At 37.9% G+C, this 24,221-nt stretch overlaps 3 protein-coding genes across 5 annotated transcripts; 1 reads left to right on the top strand and 2 right to left on the bottom strand.

Annotated features, from left to right (window-relative positions):
• Positions 1-2,572: 2,572 nt before the first annotated feature.
• Positions 2,573-5,420, bottom strand: LOC109243582 (immediate early response 3-interacting protein 1-like). 3 transcript variants are annotated; one of them, XM_019410529.1, is made up of 3 exons: positions 5,286-5,420; positions 3,512-3,763; positions 2,573-2,859 (listed from the first exon to the last, which is right to left on the bottom strand). In XM_019410529.1, the coding sequence occupies exon 2, from the start codon at positions 3,758-3,760 to the stop codon at positions 3,527-3,529; it is 234 nt and encodes a 77-aa protein (XP_019266074.1). In that variant the 5' UTR covers positions 3,761-3,763; positions 5,286-5,420; the 3' UTR covers positions 2,573-2,859; positions 3,512-3,526. The 3 variants fall into 3 exon arrangements, with proteins under 3 accessions (XP_019266074.1, XP_019266075.1, XP_019266073.1); XM_019410530.1 differs by lacking the exon at positions 2,573-2,859 and adding an exon at positions 2,880-3,167; XM_019410528.1 differs by lacking the exon at positions 2,573-2,859 and having other exon boundaries at positions 3,275-3,763; positions 5,286-5,419.
• Positions 5,421-6,543: 1,123 nt separating this feature from the next.
• Positions 6,544-9,313, top strand: LOC109243581 (glycylpeptide N-tetradecanoyltransferase 1-like). The gene is made up of 2 exons (XM_019410527.1): positions 6,544-6,664; positions 7,722-9,313. The coding sequence occupies exon 2, from the start codon at positions 7,747-7,749 to the stop codon at positions 9,043-9,045; it is 1,299 nt and encodes a 432-aa protein (XP_019266072.1). The 5' UTR covers positions 6,544-6,664; positions 7,722-7,746; the 3' UTR covers positions 9,046-9,313.
• Positions 9,314-16,580: 7,267 nt separating this feature from the next.
• On the bottom strand, positions 16,581-23,837 carry LOC109243580 (telomere repeat-binding factor 4-like). The gene is made up of 6 exons (XM_019410526.1): positions 23,477-23,837; positions 21,169-21,368; positions 19,778-19,862; positions 18,257-18,340; positions 17,001-17,277; positions 16,581-16,842 (listed from the first exon to the last, which is right to left on the bottom strand). Exons 1-6 carry the CDS (start codon positions 23,624-23,626, stop codon positions 16,811-16,813), a joined length of 828 nt encoding a protein of 275 aa, XP_019266071.1. The 5' UTR covers positions 23,627-23,837; the 3' UTR covers positions 16,581-16,810.
• Between the last annotated feature and the right edge of the window lie 384 nt (positions 23,838-24,221).

The following is a 24,221-nucleotide window of genomic DNA, read 5'->3' as shown; positions in this document are numbered from 1 at the left end:
CATCAGAGGCACCCTCATGCCACCTCCACGTCACGACGAAGGTCCATCTAGACCACGAACGGGAACCCACCGAAACGAAAGAGGTATTCCCCCCTTGGTATTAGCTCACAATTTTTGTGTTTCCCCCTTAGAAATAGTCTACGCGTTGGAGAAGCTCGGCCCAAAGGTAAAATGGCCACAGAAAATGAAGTCCGACCCGAGCACCAGGAACGAGGTCACAAGATCGAGGTCTGTATCGCCCTCAGACAAGAGGTCGTGAACATGCTTCACCAAGGTCCCTAAAAGAGTTGATGAGCGATCGGGCCAACTTTGCCGAGGGCGGGAACAACATCAGGGGCCGCCCAAACCACCTTCCCCAGTTCGGGCCATTCAAATGATCATCGGGGGAGGCGACGACGCATATGTCAACGGCGTGAAGTTCACCACCACTCACAAGCTCAAGCGGGCAATCACCCACGAACGGTATGACTAACTCGAAGAAAGTATCATCTTCGATAAGTCGGATACCCACGGTTTGGTTTTCCCTCACTATGATGCCCTTGTCATTACTTTACGTGTTTTTGATACTGATGTAAGACATATCATGGTCGATGATGGAAGCAGCGCGTGCATCATCCATCCTCGAGTTAGTTCATAATGTTAGTTATTTTTGTTCAGGGAAGTAATTCTAATATGCAATCTGCTAGTTAGTTTGCTATTTCCAGGGGATCTACAAATAACATGCTAGACATATTATGCAGGTGGTGAAGAAGGTCGGCCTAATGGTTATTCTTCAGCAGATCTTACACGTAATAGGAACACAGGGCTGCATTTCAACTCTGGAAGCTTAGCTAAGCAAAAAGGGACAGTTGGCAATGATTTATCCACGGGTAAAGAGGTGAGTCCTCGCTCTGTCGCTCTTGTTGTTTTACAGTAAATTCTGACACTTCTACAGAATTACCAGTCGGCACAAGATTGTGAGTGCGACCAACTTTGTTAAGCTATAGATGGCATAATTTGTGGCACTTTAATTTAGCAAAATCATCAAATTACAGACAGACAGGTTGAAATATGAATTAGGAACTCTAAACTCAGTGTTGAATGAGGAAAGCTGCTACAAGTGGCGGGTGGTGCCACCTCTAGCATATCAGAATTAACTCTAATCAAGAGTATAGTTACAAATGATCAACCAAACCCAGAAACCAACTGCTTAGCATGCGCGGAAATGCAAGATGGCATTGCAGTAAATGCTGATGCGTAGCTCCATCTTGAATTTTAATTTCCTGGAAAGATGAACTCTATGCCTAGAAGAGTTTTCACGAGCAGCAACGCATATAATAAAACCAGCATTTTTGCAACTTATTATTAGAAAAAAAAAAAAAAACTCTAAAATCTGGCCTGAAGGTTGTGTGCCCGATGCAAATGCTCCATATTATTACAACTATGCTAGAAAGATCAAAATTAATAGTCAAGATAGAGTAAGTCTTATTCCCTGTCATGTTTGAAACCTCAGCAACTCTCCTACAAGTATTCAGTATTCAAAACTATTTTCTGCACTAGTAATATGTCTTATATCAGTATCTACAGCAAATGAGTTCTTTCCCTTGTGCATGGTTAATAGGGGGAGTAAGGAAGGGCGGAGTAAACAATAGTAGCCAAAAGGCCATTATGATTTGAACTTGTAACACTACAGTTTGCATTGTAGCATTCTGGCCATTGACCTATTTCCCCAGGACACAACACTGACTTTGAAGTGCAAAGTTCCGTGCCTTTTTTTTGAGTAAATATTCTAAAACCCGCCTAACCTATCACCTTTTTGCCGGTTCCTATCTAAACTATCCTTTGTACCCAAAAACCCTCTTAACTATATCCTCCTTCGTATCCGCTACTTATGTGGCGTATTGTGTGTAATAACTCGTGAAAGAGCGCATGAAGGCTAGAAAAATCCATCAAAATAGCCCACATGACAGTGTCTAAGTGCTAATTAGCCCCCTTTTTTTTCTCATTTTCATTACATTTCACCCTCCTTCCTCATTTTCCACCTTTCTCTTCCATTTCTCCATCCGGTTCCATCTGAAATTCTCCCTCTCTTGTTATTGAGTTTCTCTTCACGCTTCTGAAATACATTTGGAGAAGAACAAGATATATGAGAACAATGGAGTTTTCATAATGCAAGGGGACATAACCCACATAATTATATCGAGGGTTATTGGAGGAAAATGAAAGTCACAACGAAGCTTAATGGAGAAAATCGCTAGTGAGAGAAAGAGAAGCCATTATAGAAAGATAAGAGAGAGAAGGGGATTTTACTGAATGCTTTTTGCCTCAGACCTCTTATATGTTTTAATCTGGTGAATAATATTTACCCATTTAATAAATTGGGGTTAATATTTAAAATACATAATTCAATTATTTTTCGATTAGGCTAATTAATAACCATGTGGAGTGCCACATGGCACATTTCTTACAAATTTGCGAGACTGTATTATACATACCACTAAAAAGGCGACGGGAGGTTTTTAATATGAAGGAGGATACAATTCAAGGGGTTTTGGGGATATGCGATAGTTTAGGGAGGAAACTGACAAAAAAGTGATAGTTTAGGCGGGTTTTAGGATATTTACTCTTCTTTTTTGTAAAGGGTACACACATATTCTACACTAGCACAGCTTTAATCAGCTTAGAAGCTGGTCTTGACTGAAGATATTAGTTGACCTGTGAAACAACATAACAAGGTTCACGTTTTTCATAACAATGAGAGCCTAAAGTTGAAAGAGTTGCGTCTTGATCATCGTATCACAATCCTAACTACAAGACTCCCTTTTATCACAAGAATTGGTTTTCATCACCCATACTCATATTTGGAAAAAGGTAATTTTCCTGGAAACAGAGCAATAACATCAATTAGCAAAGTCTAAGAAGAGTATCTTATATGTAATCAAAAGATGCAGCAATGCAAAAACGGAGAGCTTAGACTCCAAGAACATGATTCTTGAATAAGAACATGCAGAGGTAGGCACTGATGACCTATTTTACAACAGCCGTCCATAAAGACCAAGAAATAATTTACTTTCCTAAACTAATTGAAGAAGAACCGTTTGTATCAGGGTATCTAACAAAATGCGACTAGAGTTGGTGCTTTTCCTCAAGGAAGCTTTCTAAACCCTTCCATCTATGAACTTCAGTGTCTGTATGTACAAAAAAAGTTATTTCAACAAATAGAATGGTTTACTACAAATCAAGAGATCAATTTTATGCTGCTATTAAAAAATACAAAATGCATCAAACTTCATGGTTGATCCTATTTGACTGTAGCAACATTATAACTCAATCTCCTTATGAGTGCAACCAATGTCATGACATAAAGCATTTTAGCTTACTTTAAGAAACTGTAGTTCAGAAAACTGGTCACCAAAAGATTACTTTGTGCTAAATAACACCAAGTAGCCGGCCCTTGAATTGACTCTCAGAAATAATGGTCCAAATACACACATCAATCTCAAAACGTAGCAACAAAGTTAAACAAGCATACCTCGCGCAAGAATCATCATCCAGATACAAACTTTACAACAATACAAAGTGTGTTAAGGAGTATGAGCAGAACTCTCAGATATTGAGTTGCATAAATAAGACCAAGTAGCTGGCCCTTGAATGAATTTCTTCTGACCCCTGAATATTCCTGGAAGCTCCATCCTCTTGGAGCAAGGAAACGATCTTCGTTCAATATAGCAAGTGCATTTGCAAGAAGTAAGCAGCCCTCGAGCAATGTCCACAAGCCCATGGCCTGAATTATGTTGTAATATTATATCAGTATCTCCTTTCACAAGAATCTGTTCTCATATCTCACTTATTTGTAAAATCTTTCTAAATCAGCTAAATTGTGCTCAAAATTACCCAACAACGCAACTTAGAAGGTTAATAAAATGTAAATAAGTAAAGAAATTGCATAAATACACAGCTATTAAACACTAGAATATCAATGGAAGCAGTTACTAATAACTTTTCATATATCAAATTGCGCAAGCAGAGAAATTGGTATTAGGGGGATAAAATGGGTTGGTACTAGTGTCGTCAGCCATTTCACCAGCTTCAGTATATTATTCTCTGCCATAACTTCATAAATTAAATACCCAGAGCAAAGGACTACATAAATAAGCAACAAACATACAGTATAGTGGTAGAGAGATCTGGAACATATAACTAAGCATTAGAGGGATAAAATGGGTTGTGGCAGGTACTTCGACGGAAGGAGCTAACAGCTTTTATTTAGTGAACACAAAGAAGGAACTCAAGATACTTTGGATCAACGTATGCTGCTGTTATAAACTGGTCTATTCAGGAAAGAAAGGAATTGCAGGTTTGTTCGAAGGCAGTATCACCTCGGTGAGAGCTAAACATTTAAATCATTTAGGTATTTGGCGTAAAGTAGATTTAATAAATAACATAGAGGTTCTTCCCGAATTGTATCAGCTCCCTTAGTTTTTGAATATATGAATAGTATTGTAACACAGAGATTGTTTTTGCTGTACATAGTGCAACTGCTTCACGCCAAATTAGCAAAACTTACTTTCCTTAATACAAAATTTACTTGATTCCAAATGAGCGAAATTTAGTGCAGCTCAAGTAGGTAGCACACTAGCACCCCTCAAGCATCTTATATTTGATGTAAAATGTTTAAAGCACATTATCTTTTATAAAGAAAGAACTCCAATCAGATATACATATATCTATCGTAATGTTCGCATATACATGGTATCCATCAGAATATCAAACTGATATGTGTATGTATATATAACAACATGCGCAATATATTAGACCAAAATTGTTGCCTCCAAGGAATCATAGAGTAGAATTAGAAAGGGCAGCTCGGTGCACTAAGCTCTCGCTACAAGCGGGGTTCGGGGGAAGGCCGGACCACAAGGGCCTTACCCTGCATATGTGCAAGAGGTTGTTTCCACGACTTGAACCAGAGACCTCCTGGCAGCAATTTTACCAGTTACGCAGAGACTCCCCTTCTCATAGGGTAGAATAAGCTGCATTACAAGTATTGACAAGCATGGTCAGCTGGTTTACCAGCTGAATTACTACGTTTTTTATAGAAACCAAATCAAGCAACAATTTTTCACTATTGGATCACTTCATATTCACGATAACTACCACTTGATTCCAAATTGAGCATACTGTGAGAATATATAAGAATACCATATCAAAGAACACGTAGATTTCCATAATATCTAAATCGAAATCAGCTAAATTTTCCCAAAATAAGAAAGAACATAAAGCATGATAGAATTAGGGAATCAAACCTTCGAAAAATTGTGAATTCTGGTCGATGACGGAGATCTAGGGTTTCAGAGCCTTTATTGAGGAACCTGCAGGCGTACCGGAGAAAGCAAAGAATTTGAAAAGGTCGAAATTGGAAGCAAGAAGCTATGGACGGAATATGAAATGGTGGAGATTGGAGATGGGCCTTATTTATGGGCTTTGTTCCTCATTCTATTGGGGCTGCATGAGATCTTACACAAATAGCCGATTATATTTATTATTTATTATTTCCAGTTATACATAGTTATACCCATATAATACATAAATTATGCATATATTATTCATCTGTGTGCTATTTTTAGTTTAAATGGTTAGGTGAGCGACTATTTAGGTTAATTCTTCTTAATATAATACATCCCATTTTGGGCCGTTTTGTTCGGAAAAGTTAAAAGTTAAAAAACTAACCGTTTCTCGACCTTGTAATTGAATATAGTCTTTTTTTTTTTTTGCTAGATTCAAAAGTTTTTGAAAAATAGCCATATATTTTAATTCATGACAGTGTTATTAATTTCGAACTTAAAAGGGTGAACACAATATCCTGATATTTTTTATTGGTTTAAGTTCGAATTTTCATATTAAAAGTGACTACTTTCAAAGAATTTTCAAACACTAACTATTTTTCTAATACAATCATTCTCTCATATTTTTTTTATTTTTATTTTTATTTTATGAGAGAATGGTGCAGATCTTTTGTGATAATCGGCTAGAGAAATAACTTCAACTTGTACTATAGGCCGAATGTTGTCTGGCAGTTTGATATTTGCAAGCTCAACGAGACAACGACCTTTCTATTTTAATCTTATAATTTAAGTTAGTTGAATTAAAATTAAAGATGAAGTGTCTGCAGTCCTCAGATTCACTTGTTATAAAAAAAAAGACTATATTCAATTACAAGGTCGAGAAACGGCTAGTTTTTTAACTTTTAACTTTTCCGAACAAAACGGCCCAAAATTGAATGTATTATATTAAGAAGAATTAACCTAAATAGCCGCTCACCTAACTATTTAAACCAAAAATAGCATGTGGATGTATAATATATGCATAATTTATTTATTATATGAGTATAACTATATATAATTAATGTATAATCCATGTATGTATATAGCTGGAAATAGTAAACAATAAATATAACCGGCTATTTGCGTAAAGATCCCATGCAGCCCAAATAGAATGAGGAACAAAGCCCATAAATAAGGCCCATCTCCAATCTCCACCATTTCATATTCCGTCCATAGCTTCGTTGCTTCCAATTTCGACCTTTTCATATTCTTTGCTTTCTCCGGTACGCCTGCAGGTTCCTCAATAAAGGCTCTGAAACCCTAGATCTCCGTCATCGACCAGAATTCACAATTTTTCGAAGGTTTGATTCCCTAATTCTATCATGCTTTATATTCTTTCTTATTTTGGGAAAATTTAGCTGATTTTGATTTAGATATTATGGAAATCTACGTGTGCTTTGATATGGTATTCTTATATATTCTCACAGTATGCTCAATTTGGAATCAAGTGGCAGTTATCGTGAATATGAAGTGATCCAATAGTGAAAAATTGTTGCTTGATTTGGAACGTAGTAATTCAGCTGGTAAACCAGCTGACCATGTGTGTCAATAATTATAATGCAGCTTATTCTACTCTATGATTCCTTGGAGGCAGCAATTTTGGTCTGATATATTGCACGTGTTGTTATACATACACACACACACACACACATACACATATCAGTTTGATATTCTGATGGATACCATGTATATGCGAACATTACGATAGATAATATGTATATCTAATTGGAGGTCTTTCTTATAAATGACAATGTGCTCTAAACATTTTACATCAAATATAAGATGCTTGAGGGCTGCTAGTGTGCTACCTACTTGAGCTGCACTAAATTTTGCTCATTTGGAATCAAGTAAATTTTGTATTAAGGAAAATAAATTTTGCTCATTTGGCGTGAAGCAGTTGCACTATGTACAGCAAAAACAATCTGTGTTACAATTCTATTCATATATTCAAAAACTAAGGGAGCTGATACAATTCGGGAAGAACCTCTATGTTATTTATTAAATCTACTTTACGCCAAAAACCTAAATGATTTAAACGTTTGGCTCTCACTGAGGTGATACTGCTTTCAAACAAACCTGCAATTCCTTTCTTTCCAGAATAGACCAGATTATAGCAGCAGGGTACGTTGATCCAAACTATCTTGAGTTCCTTCTTTTGATGAAAACTATCTTGAGTTCCTTCTTTGTCTTCACTAAATAAAAGCTGTTAGCTACTACCGTCAAAGTACCTGCCACAACCCATTTTATCCCCCTGAAGCTTAGTTATATGTTCAAGATCTCTCTACCACTATACTGTATGTTTGTTGCTTATTTATGTAGTCCTTTGCTCTGGCTTATTAATTTATGATGTTATGGCAGAGAATAATATACTGAAGCTGGTGAAATGGCTGACGACACTAAGGCAACTGAGGACCATAACTCCAGTTCTGATAATACTTTAGCTCCAGCGAATGGCAATGAGGTATCCATTGATTCCTTGGCTCGACAGGTCCAAGAATCTCTGTCCCTCGCAAAGAGACATAAGTTTTGGGAGACTCAACCTGTGGGTCAGTTTAAGGATCTTGGGGATGCAAGCTTGCCTGAAGGACCTATTGAACCTCCAACTCCCTTATCAGAAGTTAAGCAGGAACCGTACAACCTTCCAAGTCCATATGAGTGGACCACCTGTGATATGGACTCGGAGGAGATGTGCAATGAGGTCTATGTTCTCCTAACGAACAACTACGTTGAGGATGATGAGAACATGTTTAGGTTCAATTACTCGAAAGAATTTCTTCGATGGGCACTTCGCCCTCCAGGTTTCTACAGGAGCTGGCACATTGGAGTCAGAGTGAAGACCTCAAAAAAGTTGGTTGCTTTTATTACAGGGGTACCTGCAAGAATACGTGCTCGAGATACAGTTGTGACCATGGCAGAAATCAATTTTCTGTGTGTTCATAAGAAGCTTAGATCAAAAAGACTTGCTCCTGTCATGATAAAGGAGGTCACAAGGAGGGTTCATATGGAGAATATTTGGCAAGCTGCTTATACAGCTGGGGTGGTACTTCCAACACCTATATCAACCTGTCAATATTGGCATAGATCTTTGAATCCAAAGAAGCTAATTGACGTCGGGTTTTCCAGGCTTGGTGCAAGGATGACAATGAGCCGTACAATAAAGTTGTACAAGTTACCTGATCAGACTGTCACACCTGGGTTCAGAAAGATGGAGCCCCATGATGTTCCTGCAGTTACTCGATTGCTTAGGAATTACTTGAAGCAGTTTGTGGTTGCACCTGACTTTGATGAAAATGATGTGGAACACTGGCTTCTGCCAAAGGAGGGTGTGATTGACAGTTATCTGGTTGAAAGCCCCGAGACTCATGAAATCACCGACTTCTGCAGTTTTTACACTCTTCCTTCGTCAATTCTTGGTAACCAGAATCATTCAACTCTAAAGGCTGCTTACTCATATTACAATGTCTCTACAAAGACTCCGTTGATTCAGTTGATGAATGATGCCCTTATTGTGGCAAAGCAGAAGGATTTCGATGTTTTCAACGCCCTAGATGTTATGCAGAACGATAGTTTTTTGAAGGACCTGAAGTTTGGCCCTGGTGATGGGAAACTCCACTATTATCTCTACAACTATCGACTAAAGCATGTTTTGAGAGCGTCAGAGCTTGGGCTTGTACTCTTGTAATTGGAGGTCGCAAAAACTGTTTGTCACTGTGGGGGAAGCATTTTGGAAATTTGCACTAAATTCTACTGGAAAGTTACCTCAGTTCTGTTATATTTTGCTTGACTCCAATGCTGAAATTACGCTTGGATGTAGAACTTTTGAATAGTCTCTTTTGTTCAATATTTGTCTCTCCCTCTCTCAATGGAACTTTGTAGTTTCTGGTCTTCCCTGTTTCCTTGTGACTATGGATAAGATATAGTTCCAACTCCTTTTTCTTGGTAAGCTGTCATCTCTTGACGTCCTTCCTAAGTCCGTTATTTGCTTGATTGTGGTTGCCATTAATAAAGCAGTTTTATCACATTCAGAAATATTTAGGATTCTAATTGGGCTTATTTTCTGTGATTTTATACTTAGATTAATTTATACCCCGAAAGGTCAAATGGGTTCTGGATTGTTGCATCAGGCAGTTTTAGTGATGGTTTAAGGGAAAAATAAAGGAATAAGACTTGTCTAGCTGAGATTCTTGAGTTGTTGGCTTGCTTTAATATCGTGCAATATATCGTTTGAAGCGCATAGTTGAAAGTTGAATCCTCTACCATTGGGAGGGCACTTTTACAATCCCTTTGGCCTGTTACGTTTACGCTCTAAGATATGACATAAGTCTCTTGGTATTTTTAAATAATCATTGTGATATCCAGATCAATTTGCGTACGCCTTCACTAGTTTCGCATAATACTTATCATTTTCCACCAGTAAAAGTACCGGACAACTCATCCACCAAGGCTTGGACAGATGACAAGCCTCTTGTTTCACGTATTATATTGGGAGAAGGCCAGGAAGGCAATATATTCATCGAATGCAATATAATCATCGAACGGGAGGCTGCCGCTACATTCTACTAATATTTCATTTTTGACCAGACGTATAATAAAGATACGTGTTTCCAGATGATCTTTAAAGGGCTTTCTCTTTGTTGGGAAACACGGTATTAGTGATAAAAGCGGAACAATAAGTGATGGGTAAATCAGCAAGAATAAAAGTGCAGCAATAGTGACACCAAGATTTTACGTGGAAACCCTTCTGAATAAGGGAAAAACCACAGCCAAGAAGAGCAACTGATATCACTATAGCAAGGAATTTTACACTGTGTAGTAACGAGTACAAATACTCCTAAGACCACTACACCCTCAAAAGCAAAAAAACACTTTTTTGCTTCTTTTTTTTTCACCTCACTATAATTTCTCTCACATTCTATTTTTCTTCAGAGACTATTTTCTTATAGTCTATGGAATACCTTGCTCTCTCTCTCACTCAGATGTATTGTCTGAGATTTTTGGTGTATATGCAACTGATGAAATGCTTCCCTATTTATAGTGAAAAGATGGGCTTGCAGATGTAAGCAGTGACTCAAGCAAACACAAAAAATTCAATATTTAAAGTGTGAAAGATATTTCGCCGGTTGGCCATATCTGCAAACTTTGACAATTTACCAAAGGAAGAAACATCTTCCTTAAAACATGGGGCTGGACCCCACAAATCTCCCTCTCCAGACCCATTCACCTGAAGGAGGGTACACCGGGTTTCTTAGTTTGAGTGCATGCCTACAAGTTCTTTGCACGATTCGAACTTGTCTCTCGGTACCACCTTAGTCAGCATATCTGCAGGATTTTCACTGGTGTGAATCTTTTTGACTTGAAGTGATTCGTTCTCCACTTGCTCATGAATCCAATGATATCTGACATCGATATGTTTTGTTCTCGCATGGTATATGGAGTTTTTTCTCGGGTCTATTGCACTCTGACTGTCGCAATAGACAACATACTCCATCTGTCGCAATCCAAGTTCTTGAAGAAATCCCTTGAGCCATATCATCTCTTTGCCAGCTTTAGTAGCCGTAATATACTCCGCTTCAGTTGTAGACAGTGCGACACAATTCTGCAACTTCGACTGCCATGATATAGCTCCCCCTAAAAAAGTAAACAAATATCCAGTAGTGGATTTTCTGTTATTAAGGTCACCTGCCATATCAGAATCTGTATAGCCCTTCAAAATTGGATTTGATCCTCCAAAACATAAGTATTCATGTGAGCTTCCTCTTAGATACCTGAGTATCCACTTTACAGCTTCCCAATGCTCTTTTCCTGGATTTTCGAGAAATCTGCTAACAACACCGACTGCATGAGCAATATCTGGTCGAGTGCATACCATTGCATATATCAAACTTTCGACGGCAGAGGAATAAGGAATCTTGGCGATTCTCTCTTTTTCCTCCGTTGTTGTAGGACACATCTTCTTGCTCAACTTCAGATGACCAGGAAGGGGTGTGCGAACCAACTTAGCACTCTCCATATTGAAGCGCTCCATTACACGTTCTATGTACTTCTCCTGTGACAAGTAAAGATTCCTTTCGTTTCTCGAACGGGTAATTTTCATGTCCAAAATCTGCTTAGCATGACCCAAGTCTTTCATTGCAAAAGACTTATTCAACTGTTTCTTCAACTCGTCAATCTTGGAAGCATTCCTGCCCACAATCATCATATCATCCACATATAGCAAGAGGATGATAAAGCCATCATCAGAAAATCTTTGTACAAACACACAATGATCTGAAGAAGTCTTCTTGTATCCTTGCTCCCCCATAACAGACTCAAACTTCTTGTACCACTGTCTGGGAGCTTGCTTCAATCCATATAGACTCTTCTTAAGTTTGCATACAAGATTTTCTTTACCTTTTGCCTTGAAGCTCTCAGGTTGTTCCATATAAATCTCCTCTTCTAAGTCACCGTGAAGAAAAGCAGTCTTCACATCCATCTGCTCAATTTCCAAATCAAGACTAGCAGTCAAACCAAGAACTGTCCGAATGGAGGACATTTTCTCAACAGGAGAAAATATTTCGTCAAAGTCAATACCTTTCCTTTGACCAAATCCCTTGACAACCAATCTAGCTTTATATCTGGGCTTCAAACTATGTTCTTCAGCTTTAACTTTGAACACCCACTTGTTCTTCAAAGCTCTCATGCCCTTAGGCAATTTCACCAACTCATAAGTATGGTTCTCATGTAGAGATTTCATATCATCTTGCATGGCTTCAATCCATTTATCCTTGTGCTCATCTTCTATGGCCTCCGCATAACATTCAGGTTCTCCCCCATCAGTGAGTAATGCATACTCATTGGGTGAATAACGGGAGGAAGGAGTACGTGGTCTAGAAGACCTCCTGAGTGGAATATCTAACTCGTCGACAGCATCGTGAGTAGGAGCATATGCCTCATCAACATTAGCATTGTTATCACCATCATCATCAATATGCTAATCTGGAATATGGTTCTGGGCATCACCATCATCATTGAGCCCACCAACGTCATCCGCATTTGTATGAGGAACTTGATCAAGATTAATTAAACCTTCAGAACTTGGAGATTTTAGCTTCTCCGCTTTGTTAATATCTTCAATGATTTTTTCCTCCATGAAGATAACATCACGACTTCCCACGACCTTCTTCTCAATTGGATCATATAGCCTGTAACCAAACTCATCAAGGCCATAACCAATGAAGATGCACTGCCTTGTCTTGGCAGTTAATTTTGACCTCTCATCTTTAGGCACATGTACAAAAGCTTTGCAACCAAACACTTTCAAGTGGTCATAGGAAACATCCTTGCCATACCAAACTCTGTTTGGAACATCACTTTGCAAAGCAACCGCAGGGGATAAATTAATAACATGTGCGGCGGTCAACAAATCCTCACCTCAAAAGGAATTCGGCAACTTTGCTTCAGAAAGCAAACATCTGACTTTTTCCATCAAGGTCCTGTTCATCCTTTCTGCTAAACCATTAAGCTGAGGAGTCTTAGGAGGAGTCTTCTGGTGTCTGATACCCTGTTGCTTGCAATATTCATCAAACGGTCCACAATATTCACCACCGTTATCAGTACGAATACACTTCAGCTTCTTTCCAATTTCTCTTTCAACTGAAGCCTGAAACTGCTTAAAGACACCCAACACTTGGTCTTTAGTCTTCAAGATATAGACCCAAAGTTTCCTTGAGCAATCATCAATAAAGGTAGCAAAATAAAGTGCACCACCCGAAGTCCTTGTCTTCATTGGACCACATAAATCTGAATGCACCAACTCAAGCAACTCTGTCTTTCTTGAAGGAGGATGAGACTGGAAAGAAACTCTTTTTTGTTTTCCAGCCAAGCAGTGCTCACATTTTTCTAATTTTGCACTTTCGAAATTTGACAACAATTTCTTCTTGGCCAGAACATTTAGTCCTTTCTCGCTAATGTGGCTAAGCCTCTTATGCCATAACGTTGAAGAACTATTGCTCTCAACGGCATTCACCATATCAACACAGGTAGAGGCCGTAGTCCAGTATAGACCACGACGCTTTTCACCACGAGCCACAATCATGGAACCCTTAGTGAGCTTCCACTTTCCAGCACCATTGGTACTGATATATTCCTCATCATCCAAAACACCAACAGAGATCAAGTGCAAACGAACATCAGGTGCATGCTTTACATTGTTTAAAACTAGTTAGTTCCAATACTAGTCTCCAAACAAATCGTTCCAACACCAGCCACCCTAGATACAGTCTCATTACCCATACTCAAAGTTCCAAAGTCACCTTGAGTATAGGATGAGAAAAATTCCTTCCTTGATGTCACATGAGATGCGGCACCATTGTCCACAACCCAGGTTGACTCATCACAAGCAATATTTATCAGATCCGCATCAAGGACAGTAATAAGATCTTCTGTAGTGATGGTGGCCACACGATTGCCATCTTCTTTCTGTTCTTCCTTGTCTCTATTCTCCTTTTTCAAAATCCGGCAGAACTTCTTTGTGTGCCCTTTCTTCCCGCAATGATAGCACTCAATATGTTAAGTCTGCTTCTAGATTTGCTTCTATTATGTTCTCTATTTTGAGAACCCTGATTCTTGCTTCTCCCCCTAGAGTCGGTCACCAAGACATCTGATGAGGAGGAACCCTGAGATTTTCTTCTCATCTCTTCATTTTAAAGGCTGCTCTTGGCAAGATCCGTAGAGATCACACCATCCGAAGTAGAATCTGATAATGAAGTTCTAAGAACTTCCCAAGAATCTGGTAGGGAACCAAGTAGAAACAAGCCTTGAATTTCTTCATCAAATTTAATGCCCATAGCAGATAACTGGTTCATGATCCCCTGAAAATTATTCAGATGATCTGTCATCGCGGAACCATCGTGGTATTTTAAACCCAACATCTGCTTTATCATAAACATGTTGTTGTTTCCAGTTGTTCCGAGCATACAAACTTTCAAGGTGCTCCCATAGGGTCCGAGCATGTGTCTCCCCAAAAATATGGTTCAAAACATTAGCGTCAACCCACTGTCCAATAAAGCCGCAAACCTACCTGTGTATCAAATTACACCCTTCATTTGATCTATTATTAGGCTTTTTAGTGGTGAAGATAGGTTGATGAAAATTCTTGACATAGAGCAAATCTTTCATTTTGCCCTTCCAAATGGCATAATTTTTGCCACTCAAAGTAACCATTCTACTAGTGTTGGCTTCCATCGTTTATCACAAATACAAATATTATTTATTATGAGACCAAAGTAATTCTTTTCTGATGTAGAAGTTCAGACTGTGTTGCAACCACAGAGCATACTCAAACAGAACCTTGGCTCTGATACCACTTGTTGGGAAAAAAATAGACCCGCAAAAATAATATTCACGATATTAGTGATAAACGTGGAACACTAAGTTATGGTTAAATCAACAAGAATAAAAGTGCAGCAATAATGACACCAAGATTTTACATGGAAACCCTTCTGAATAAGGGAAAAACCACAGCCAAGAAGAGCAACCGATATCACTATAGCAAGGAATTTTACACTGTGTAGTAACGAGTACAAATACTCCTAAGACCACTACACCCTCAAAAGAAAAAAACACTATTTTGCTTTCTTTTTTTCACTTCACTACAATATCTCTCACACTCTATTTTTCTTTAGAGACTATTTTCTTATAGTCTATAGAATACCTTGCTCTCTCTCTCTCACTCAGAAGTATTGTCTAAGATTTTTGGTGTATATGCAACTGATGAAATGCTTCCCTATTTATAGGGAAAAGATGGGCTTGCAGATGTAAGCAGTGACTCAAGCAAACACAAAAATTTCAATATTTAAACTGTGAAAGATATTTGGCCGGTTGGCCATATCTGCAAACTTTGACAATTTACCAAAGGAAGAAACATCTTCCTTAAAACATGGGGCTGGACCCCACGCTCTTTTACTTTTTCTCTACACCCACCCATCCCCACCTCCACCTCCACCCCCCGCGAAGAAATAGCAAATCTCCTTTTCCTTTTTGTAGTTACTTGCATAACTGAAACTGGCATTCCGTGGCAAGAAATATATAGCCGATTTACGCAAATGACCGGAGAAGTAGAGGACTTTAACGATTGAGCCTCTAGAGAATTGTATAATAAGGCCAACCAAGTACACTAAGCTCCCGTTATGCGCGAAATTCAGGGACAAAACTAAAGAGTTTTTCATTCCTATTTTCTACCTATCCAAGTTCGACACAGAATAGAATTAAAACTAACGTCAATAGAGAGCACGTTGGCATGCTGCTGGCCTTCGCACATCTGATCTAAGAGGTAAACTCAAGAGCTAAATTAATACATGCTGTGCATCAGAACAAATCTATAGTCAACATAGCCAATTAGCCAGATGCACAAAGGTAACCATAATAGAAACTAGTTGAAACACTAGCATGCCGAGTAGTTGGAAAACAAACAGATACCCCCAAGAAGCTCGCTGATTACCTATACCCCTAAAAATTAACTCCTTCATCCAAATTGTCTTCTCTCCGCTTAAAAAGACAGGAAAAATTCATTAGCAAAATCTATGAACAGAAATAAGCAAAACTTAAATGTAATTGTAACCTATAGCGGTATAGCCTGTACAACAGAACTTAGATGGGTAGGATACACCATATATTAATGACCGTGACGTCTAAATAGGGGTTCATCGGTCGTTACGGTATTTAGACATTTCGGTACAGTATTTTGGTATTCGATTTCTTAAAATACCAATACCGTACCTAATTAAATTCGGTATGTTTCGGTTTTTCTCCTTTCGGTTTCGGTTTATTCGGTATGATAACTTCGGTTTATTCTGTTCGAATACTAACTAGTGCATAAAGTCATAGACTATAATATTCCAAATTAACGTACTCAAAAGTACAAAACTAAAAACATTGTTGACAAAAATTTTGTCCAAAACGAGCAAATACCAACTTAGAGAGAGAGAGAGAGAGAGAGAGAGAACTGTACATAAAAAAATAAATTTGATCATTAGAAATGCCTTTTTACTTGCTTAGAGTTAATTGATGAACTTAAAGAATAAAGGAAAGTAAAATTTTAGATTTTTATATTTATGTTATAACTAATAATACGTGTATTGTGCAATATAATATATATTTCGGTATTTCGGTATTTCATTTTAAAATACCAAATACCATACCTAGTACCAATATTTTTTAAAACTTAAACCAAATACCAAAATATCGAATACCAAATACCAAATTTTCGATTTCGGTATGGTAATTCGGTATTTACCAAATTATGCACGGCCCTACGTCTGAAGCTTCAGGTGTGGCCACCGTTTTTCTCAAGTATACTACTACAAATAAAAAAATAAGTTGGTTCTGGCATCCTGGGAACCCACTGCTATCAGAAAATGAAAATCGTCTCATCTCAATGAGCTGTATATACAATCCGTTGCTCTGACTGATCAAGCCAAGAGAACAATTTGACCTCGTGAACCTGGAAACAACACCAAGAAGAAAAGAAGAAAAGAAGCAAATCATCAATTAGTAACTCCAACCCAAAGGTCTGCTGACGGCTGCATTTACATATTGAACTGTCAAAAACCTCAGTCATACATACAGATTTAGCGCATAAGGTAACAACCAGACACTTACATTGTTCATAGATCTCTTTGAAGAGTTGAAACATTGACTCAGCATCCTCAGCCATTTTTGACAACCTTTCTGCATTATTAACTGCTTCAGCTGCCAAAAAAGACCTCTCTTCTGCATCAGCTATCTTGTAAGCAGCAATCCCAACAGCTTCTTCCATTGTTTCACATGACACTTTTACAGCTGAATTTGGGGCTGGCCTTGGCAAGACATCTTTTTGTTTTGGAGTAGTTATTTTGGTTTCTAATGTTGCATCCTTAATTTTATAGCAATTCTGGACCTGCATTTCATCAAATAGAGAGAAAAATGCTAAAACTTCACTTCAAGAATGTGGGAAAGCAAGGTTTTCCTGAATTTCCCGTGTGTGAATACTACCATCCACCCCCCTCCCCCTTTTGGGGTGGATGGGGGTGGGGTTGCAGGTTTGCCAAAAATTCTAGTGGCTTGGAAGTGAAAGTGATGATTAATGGCACAGTTGCAGATAACGAGCCAAGACAAGGTTGTGTGAAAATAGTTATGTTTCCCTTAATCTTTGTTTTCTGTCGCAAAGAACTGAACATAAGATGCCATCACTCCGTGTAATTCAAAGAGCACAATTCCGATTGAAGGCTGATCTGCAATTACTTTGCAAGTTGGAACTTTGAAAGAACATGGACCTTCATTTTTTTCTGAAGGCTGCAATATCAGGCTTAATTAACCCAATGACTTCTGAGTTAAAGCTAAGTGCAATGACACTTAAGTGAATAAAATATGAGCTGATGAAGAATTGGTGAAGTTTCTCCCAGATAAGACAATAATAAAGCAATTTCAAGAAGCAGTCAGACTCTCGGAGCATGTGTGCAAATGAGCTGGAGTGAGCTCAAAGCAACAGTGCATTTGAAGAGTAAACCGAGAAGAGCTGAGAAAGAAAAAAAAAAGTGGGAAAAAAGGAAGAACAACAGACAAGAAAATTAGGTTCATTCATCAGCTACTCTTTACAATGCTTAACTTACACTATATAAAGGGCAAGTGGTGTCAAACTGGAATGATAGGACTAAGGCGGGGTCAAACTATAGTAATAGAAACTTGGCCTAATATCTTAATTCGTTACAGCATAGAATGCATCAATTGAACCACAGCTGTCCAAATTCCTCAAATTGAATAGTAAAACAAGTAGAATCATTCATCAACATGAGATACGTAGTAAATAATGAAGTAGATTAGTGTTGCAGTCAAGAAAATGCACCAAGAAGCTTACTAAGGGATGCAAAATTATTTACCCTTTCGAGTTTTCCTTTTAAAACAAGTCTTCTCAGCTTGGAACTTAATAACCTTCTAAAATTTTGTGGTACTTCATGTCGTTGCTGCAATAAAGAGCAGAATAGAGTCAACATCCTTTAATAAGTATAAATTCAATTAGTCAAAACGGAAGTATCACTAAAAAGTTGAAGATCAAAGAATAGAGAGGGATAGAGTCAACTTCCTTTGTCAAGTATAAATGCAATGAGTAGTCAAAAAGGAATTATAACAAAAACGTTACCAGAAGATCATACAACACTTTTTTTAGTTCATTTTTTTAAAAGCCAAACACAATGGATCACATGCAGCAGTTGGATCTATCAACAGATCAAAAATCTAAGCAAAAAGGGCATCACTTACTCTATTTGGATTCAGCATTAAATTTATACAACAAATGTGTGTCTGTATTACACCGAAGCCTCTTTTTCTTTAGTTATCAGTGGTCTCCAGCCGTCTGTCCAGCCCCACAAGCAAAGTTGCCATGGTACTCTTACTAGCCAAACATGGAAGTGGCCTCGCAGCCACACCAAATTCCGTAGCTGTAATTCAAACCTGGTATCCCCAGGTTGTTACTCCATACCTCAACCGTTCGTATGCATGGTAGCATAGGCTCACAGATTAAAGACAGGTTAAAGTATTTGTATGCCCAAAATCATGTTACTGCAAAACACACCTCAAGACATTTTAAAATATCCTTAAATTCAACTCCCTATTTTCAATTTTTGGAAAATAAACCACACTCCAGGAGTGAATGAAGTCATTTTCTCCTCATATATTTGCCCTATGAGATCTATAATGAAGTTTAGAATTTAAAACATTCTCAGCAAAGGGAAAAGAGGCTGAAAAAAAGAAAAAGGTTAACTTGAATTGCATATTTCAATGTTTTCTAAATAGAGGATGAGAACCTTAACGGCTGGCCAAGCACAAATCCCACAGGAAACTGAAAATGGTGGGAAGCTTCCCATGAATTGTCATAAACCTTTGGAAGATAACCATGAGTGTCAAATAAAAATATGTCTATTAACAAGGAGTACTAGATAAACATGTTGCCTTGCATTGCCTTGTTATCGTGGAAAAAACTAGGGCAAATCTAGAACCTAAGAGTCATCGGTACATTAAACAAACATATTGTTTGCTGAAGGAAATTGCCTCCGCATCACTGAACTAGTGCATCAAAAGTTCAAGACATAGTTACATATTGTTCATGTCCCAATTGTATCTAACATGGCATCTACATCAGTACAGAGACCAGTTTGCACCAAGAAGCTAACAAAGAGATAAAAGTTGATGCTTATGAAGCTAGAGCAATTCATGCAGCCCAACACGCCATGTCTAGTTCAAGTGACTTCTTTAAGTCTGAATTCATGTAAAATTCATTAAGATGTCAACTGGAAAGGCAGAAGAAGCAAAACCAAACATGTCAACATGAAGATCATGAAGCCAAATAAGCATGACTTTCCCATGGAAGTTTAATGCAATAACTATAAGCTGATTGAGCTCACCTCAATAAATCCCACAATGGCACCAAGATCACATCCATTTGAACACTTCATGGATGATAATGCTTCAAAAATCATATCATTATACCTAGAAGTATGACAGAGACATGAACATATGATGATGAAAGCCACTAAACTCGCATAATTTAGTATGAATTTCTACAACAGGTCTAAGGATGGGTCAGTAGTGGAGGTAAAAGCAGGCTGAGAAGATACATATCCTAAGCATTTTTAAGTTCAAATATAAATGTAGACCCCGACAGGATCTCATTGAGAAAACTCAAGGTGCCCAGTACCCACAATCCTTAAAAATTAACTATAGCCATTCTTCCCAAGCCCAACACGAGCAATATATACTTTCTCGACCTCAATATGGAACATGCAATAATCTCATATTTACTTTAGTAATAAATATTTGCTTTTCCATATTTCCACATTGTGGTTTTAACCTTATGTTGTATAGAATTTAAAGGAAGAAAAAAGAAAAATTATAACCTATGTTATGACCACATCAAAATGGACAAGTGTGTCATAATCTAACGATAAACTTCATCAACACCGCAACAAACCCAGTGTAGTCTCATAAGTGGGGTCTAGGGAGGGTAGAGTGTAGGCACACCTTACCCCTGCCTTTAAAAAGGCAGAGAGGCTGTTTCCAGTTGACCCTTGGCTCAGGAAGGATAGTGATAAACTTCAACAAACCAAAGATATAACCCAAAAGAAAAGATCCAGACATCTACGATTTTCAAATATAAGAAACGAATGCAGAAAGCAAACTTCCGAGGGTCTATTGGAAGTCGTCTCTCTACCTTCACAAGGTAGGGGTAAGGCTGCATACACACTACCTCTCCGACCCCACTTGTGGTATCACACTGGGTTTTTTGTTAATGCAGAAAGCCAACTGCTATACAAAAGATCCTATTGAAACAACTTTAACTTCTAGATAGTGAAAGACCAACCAGTACTGTCATGCAAGAAATGCTATTTCTATTTTTTTGGCCTATATTCGGCTACATTCTTTTGTATCTACCATCACAAATACACTTATGTAGTTTTCCTCTTTGCTTTCAGACACTTTTGTAGTTTTCCTATTTCCTTAGATTATTCCCTCTCCTTCTCTCCTTTTTCTGCAGGAGGTGGGGCAGGAAGAGGCGAGGCTAGTGGGGAGTGCAGGAGAAATTTCCTTCGCACGAAATTATAACTAGTTTCTTGCTCCCCTTTCAGCCAGCGAGAAGAAGGAAATGATACTAACAAGCAAGTTTTAACAAAAGTTATTTCCTGACAGAACTTTTGAAGAAGTATAAATGCATACAACAAATACTAAGTCTTGAAAAGTTCAACAATATAGCTGCCAAGCGTACAAGTAATACAAGAAGCTAAAAGGAGTCACCTACTTCGGAGCATTCTTGCTTCCTTGTGGGCTTTCGGGAGAACCATCCATGGCGTCATTCTCGGGCGCTGAAGTAATAGCCAAAGGAGTTTGAACAGTAGAAGGTACAAGTGCACTTATTGTCTTTGGTCTTGCACGAGAAAATCTAGATTTATCTTTAGAGCCTTGCGCAGCAGTGCTAAAACCCATATTTCGCCATTTATCCTATTCATAGAGACCAAAGAAAGTGCAATGACTATCATGTTGAGTCTGAAAACTTGCTAAAATCCTCTTCTGGATGAGAGACTGCCACATTTGCAATACAACAGAAATTGCAGAAGCAGAAATTCCACAAAGAGACTGAGATCTTAGCTCCAGGAGCAAAGGTTTCACTGCATATCTTATAACTAGAGTCCCACCTTTTTCTGATCAAGTTCCTTCACAACTGGAAAATCCAGTTAGATTAAGGATGTTGCACTTGTCTTAGTGATTGGAAGAAACAATACACTCTTTTTTGTAGCAATAAACACTTCTAGTATAGTTTTTTACCTAAATGGACATTGTCCAAACAAAATTTTGATAAGTATGTTAAAGAGGTTAAGTTTGGGCATAAGCACCAGCATAAATAATGTTCCATCTTTGATAAATTTTCCTCTATCCACAAGTTGTTACCTTGACTCCATATGGGTATTATAATTATATGTTGGTTTAAGGAAAGGTGGGCCAAACTAGACTTAAAGGTAACTTCTTCAGGTTGAGTTAATTAGGTTAAAGACCGGCCCATATGACTTTTAAGATTGAAAAATATTTCATCATGAGGGAAGTTAACATGATTTTGAAACAAACAAAAGAGACAAATGAAAGTCTTTTTTGCAATAAAGGAAGAATATAACATAGATCCCACTCCACAGTTATACTCCATACTCTGTCCTTCCCCTATGAAAAGGCAAATCAGGTCACTATCAATGAAAGCCAAATATATTAAGCATCAAAGGGAAAGGAAGGTGAAATGACATTTTCGCAGCAAACCTAGTCTTTCATTGCAATCTTAAGCCATCTCATTTCAGGGACAACACAGGAAATGATACTTCATCCGGCTGTATTTGGTATCCTTAGAGGTTAAGTCAATAAAGACACTATGTTCCCACGGCCACAATAGAGATATTAAGCAGATGGGAAAAAGGAGACTGTTCCACCTCAGGTCCCAATTGCCAGATGATTTGAGAAGGACCTAAAAGACCTATAATGTGAAGGGAAAACACACAGCCAAGGAACAGCCAGGGAAAAACCAAAGCACAAGGAATTTTATGAAAATTGAGAACAAAAAGTATACACATACATATCCAGAATGAATGTTATGTGGAAAGGAAGAACTTAATCTTTGGGAATGGGAGAGGTCATTTATCCAGAAGTTAACTCGTGATAGTGGTCCAGCCATATCTGGAAATTACCTGAAAGTGTTTGCTTTTTACCTCAAATTTAGATTGCCACTCAGCATTCCACATAATTGTATACCAACTTCAGCAAGTTTCCTATGAGTATGTAGTATTTTTAAGATTTTGAAGAGTGGAAAGATGAGAAAGACAATTTTTTAATTAAGTGTGACAAAGACAACACATGAAGGTGATGTTTTCAACGAAAAATATTACGGATGTATTATCAAACAAATATCAATGGGATAAACCAGGAGAGCAAAGGGATATAATTAGCTATACTGAAGTGTAAAGCAGCATGGTCAATAACATGCAACTCTGTCACCTATCAGAATGGTTGTCATATGAGCACACAATCAGGATGGTAAAGCAGATAAAGAAAACAAACCATAATCTAGTTTTACACTAGCATTTTCCACCTGAATAACCCCTAGAAGGGCCATCATAATCTACATTCTCTTAATATCCTACAAAGAGTGGTGTATAGCAGTATAGCAATTAGCACCATCAAAGAGGAAGTTGGCTGATAACTCTACTTCAAGTCCTCGCACATGTAGCAACCATATCTTTTCATTGCTACAAAATGAATATAGCAATATTTAACTCGTTGATACAAATAAAGGAGTTGCAATGCCCAACATTTATGATACAATAGACCAGAAACCACAACAGTTAGAAGCAGCCTCATGACATATGAACAATACTATACTGATGCTGGATATTCCAAAATAACACGAGGCAAAATCACTACGACAAAACAACACACATTGTAACATCAAGGGAAACACATTAACCCTAATCCTAAATTTCAACTTTCAAGTATCAACCCAAAACAAAAGTAAAAGAATACAACACACACAAACAAATGAATATACACACACAAAAAAAATAACGAGAAACCTTGAGGTCGATGTTGGAGCGATTAGTCAAAAAGCGCGCGAATTCAGGATCCCTGAGAATGTTCTTCCACCTTCCGGTTCCGTGCTTTGCCACACCAGCTTTTAGGGCTCCTTCTTCCTCCGACGTCCACTTCACTTTGTGGTTCCCCATCTCTCTCTCTAACGCTCAATCTTCTAGCACCTACGAGCGTTTTCTCTTTATATGTATGTATTGGAGGAATTGGTTTACGTGTTCTCGAAGAAGAATCCAGAAACTCTTTCGACAATGGCAGAACCCCGCAGTGGGGAATAAAAGCAGAACGTCAACAATGTTGAAGCCAGATTTTGTTAATCTGATATTTACAAAGAAAGAAATGAGTATTTCCTACTATTATAAAGGCTCCCGCCACAGGACAAATTCCATCAGTTATGGGAGGGTCCTTTTTTCACCTTATTTTATTGTAATTTTATATTTCGTGTATATTTAAAGAATTCCCATAATCAGTCCCAAGTCCCAACAAATTGACGCATAATTACTCTGTTTAAAAATTCAAACAATGAATAAAATTACTATGAGATAACGTGACACGTAGGGGTTTATGGTTCGGTTTGGGTTGATTTTTCTTTAAAAATAAATCAAATTAAGTAAGTTTATTTTTTAATTATTGGAACCAAATCAAATCAATTAAGTTGGTTTTTTATCAATTTGTTTATGTCGGATTTTCAGTTTTTTCGTTTATCTATCGGTTTTTCCTTAAATATGAGAC

Source organism: Nicotiana attenuata, unplaced genomic scaffold, assembly GCF_001879085.1.
Source record: "Nicotiana attenuata strain UT unplaced genomic scaffold, NIATTr2, whole genome shotgun sequence".
NCBI classification, from domain to species: Eukaryota; Viridiplantae; Streptophyta; class Magnoliopsida; order Solanales; family Solanaceae; genus Nicotiana; species Nicotiana attenuata.
Note: the sequence above shows the minus strand (reverse complement) of the source record. Positions and strands in the feature narration are given on the sequence as shown.

What these genes read in the sequence shown, in the direction of transcription:
- LOC109243580 (XM_019410526.1), bottom strand. Translation starts at nt 23,626, where the DNA reads ATGGGGAACCACAAAGTGAAGTGGACGTCGGAGGAAGAAGGAGCCCTA. An exon ending in GCTCCAACATCGACCTCAAG is followed by an intron (nt 21,369 to 23,476) that starts GTTTCTCGTTAT and finishes CTCTATGAATAG; the next exon opens with GATAAATGGCGAAATATGGG. An exon ending in GGAAGCAAGAATGCTCCGAA is followed by an intron (nt 19,863 to 21,168) that starts GTAGGTGACTCC and finishes TCATACTTCTAG; the next exon opens with GTATAATGATATGATTTTTG.
- LOC109243582 (XM_019410529.1), bottom strand. Translation starts at nt 3,760, where the DNA reads ATGGGCTTGTGGACATTGCTCGAGGGCTGCTTACTTCTTGCAAATGCA.
- LOC109243581 (XM_019410527.1), top strand. Translation starts at nt 7,747, where the DNA reads ATGGCTGACGACACTAAGGCAACTGAGGACCATAACTCCAGTTCTGAT.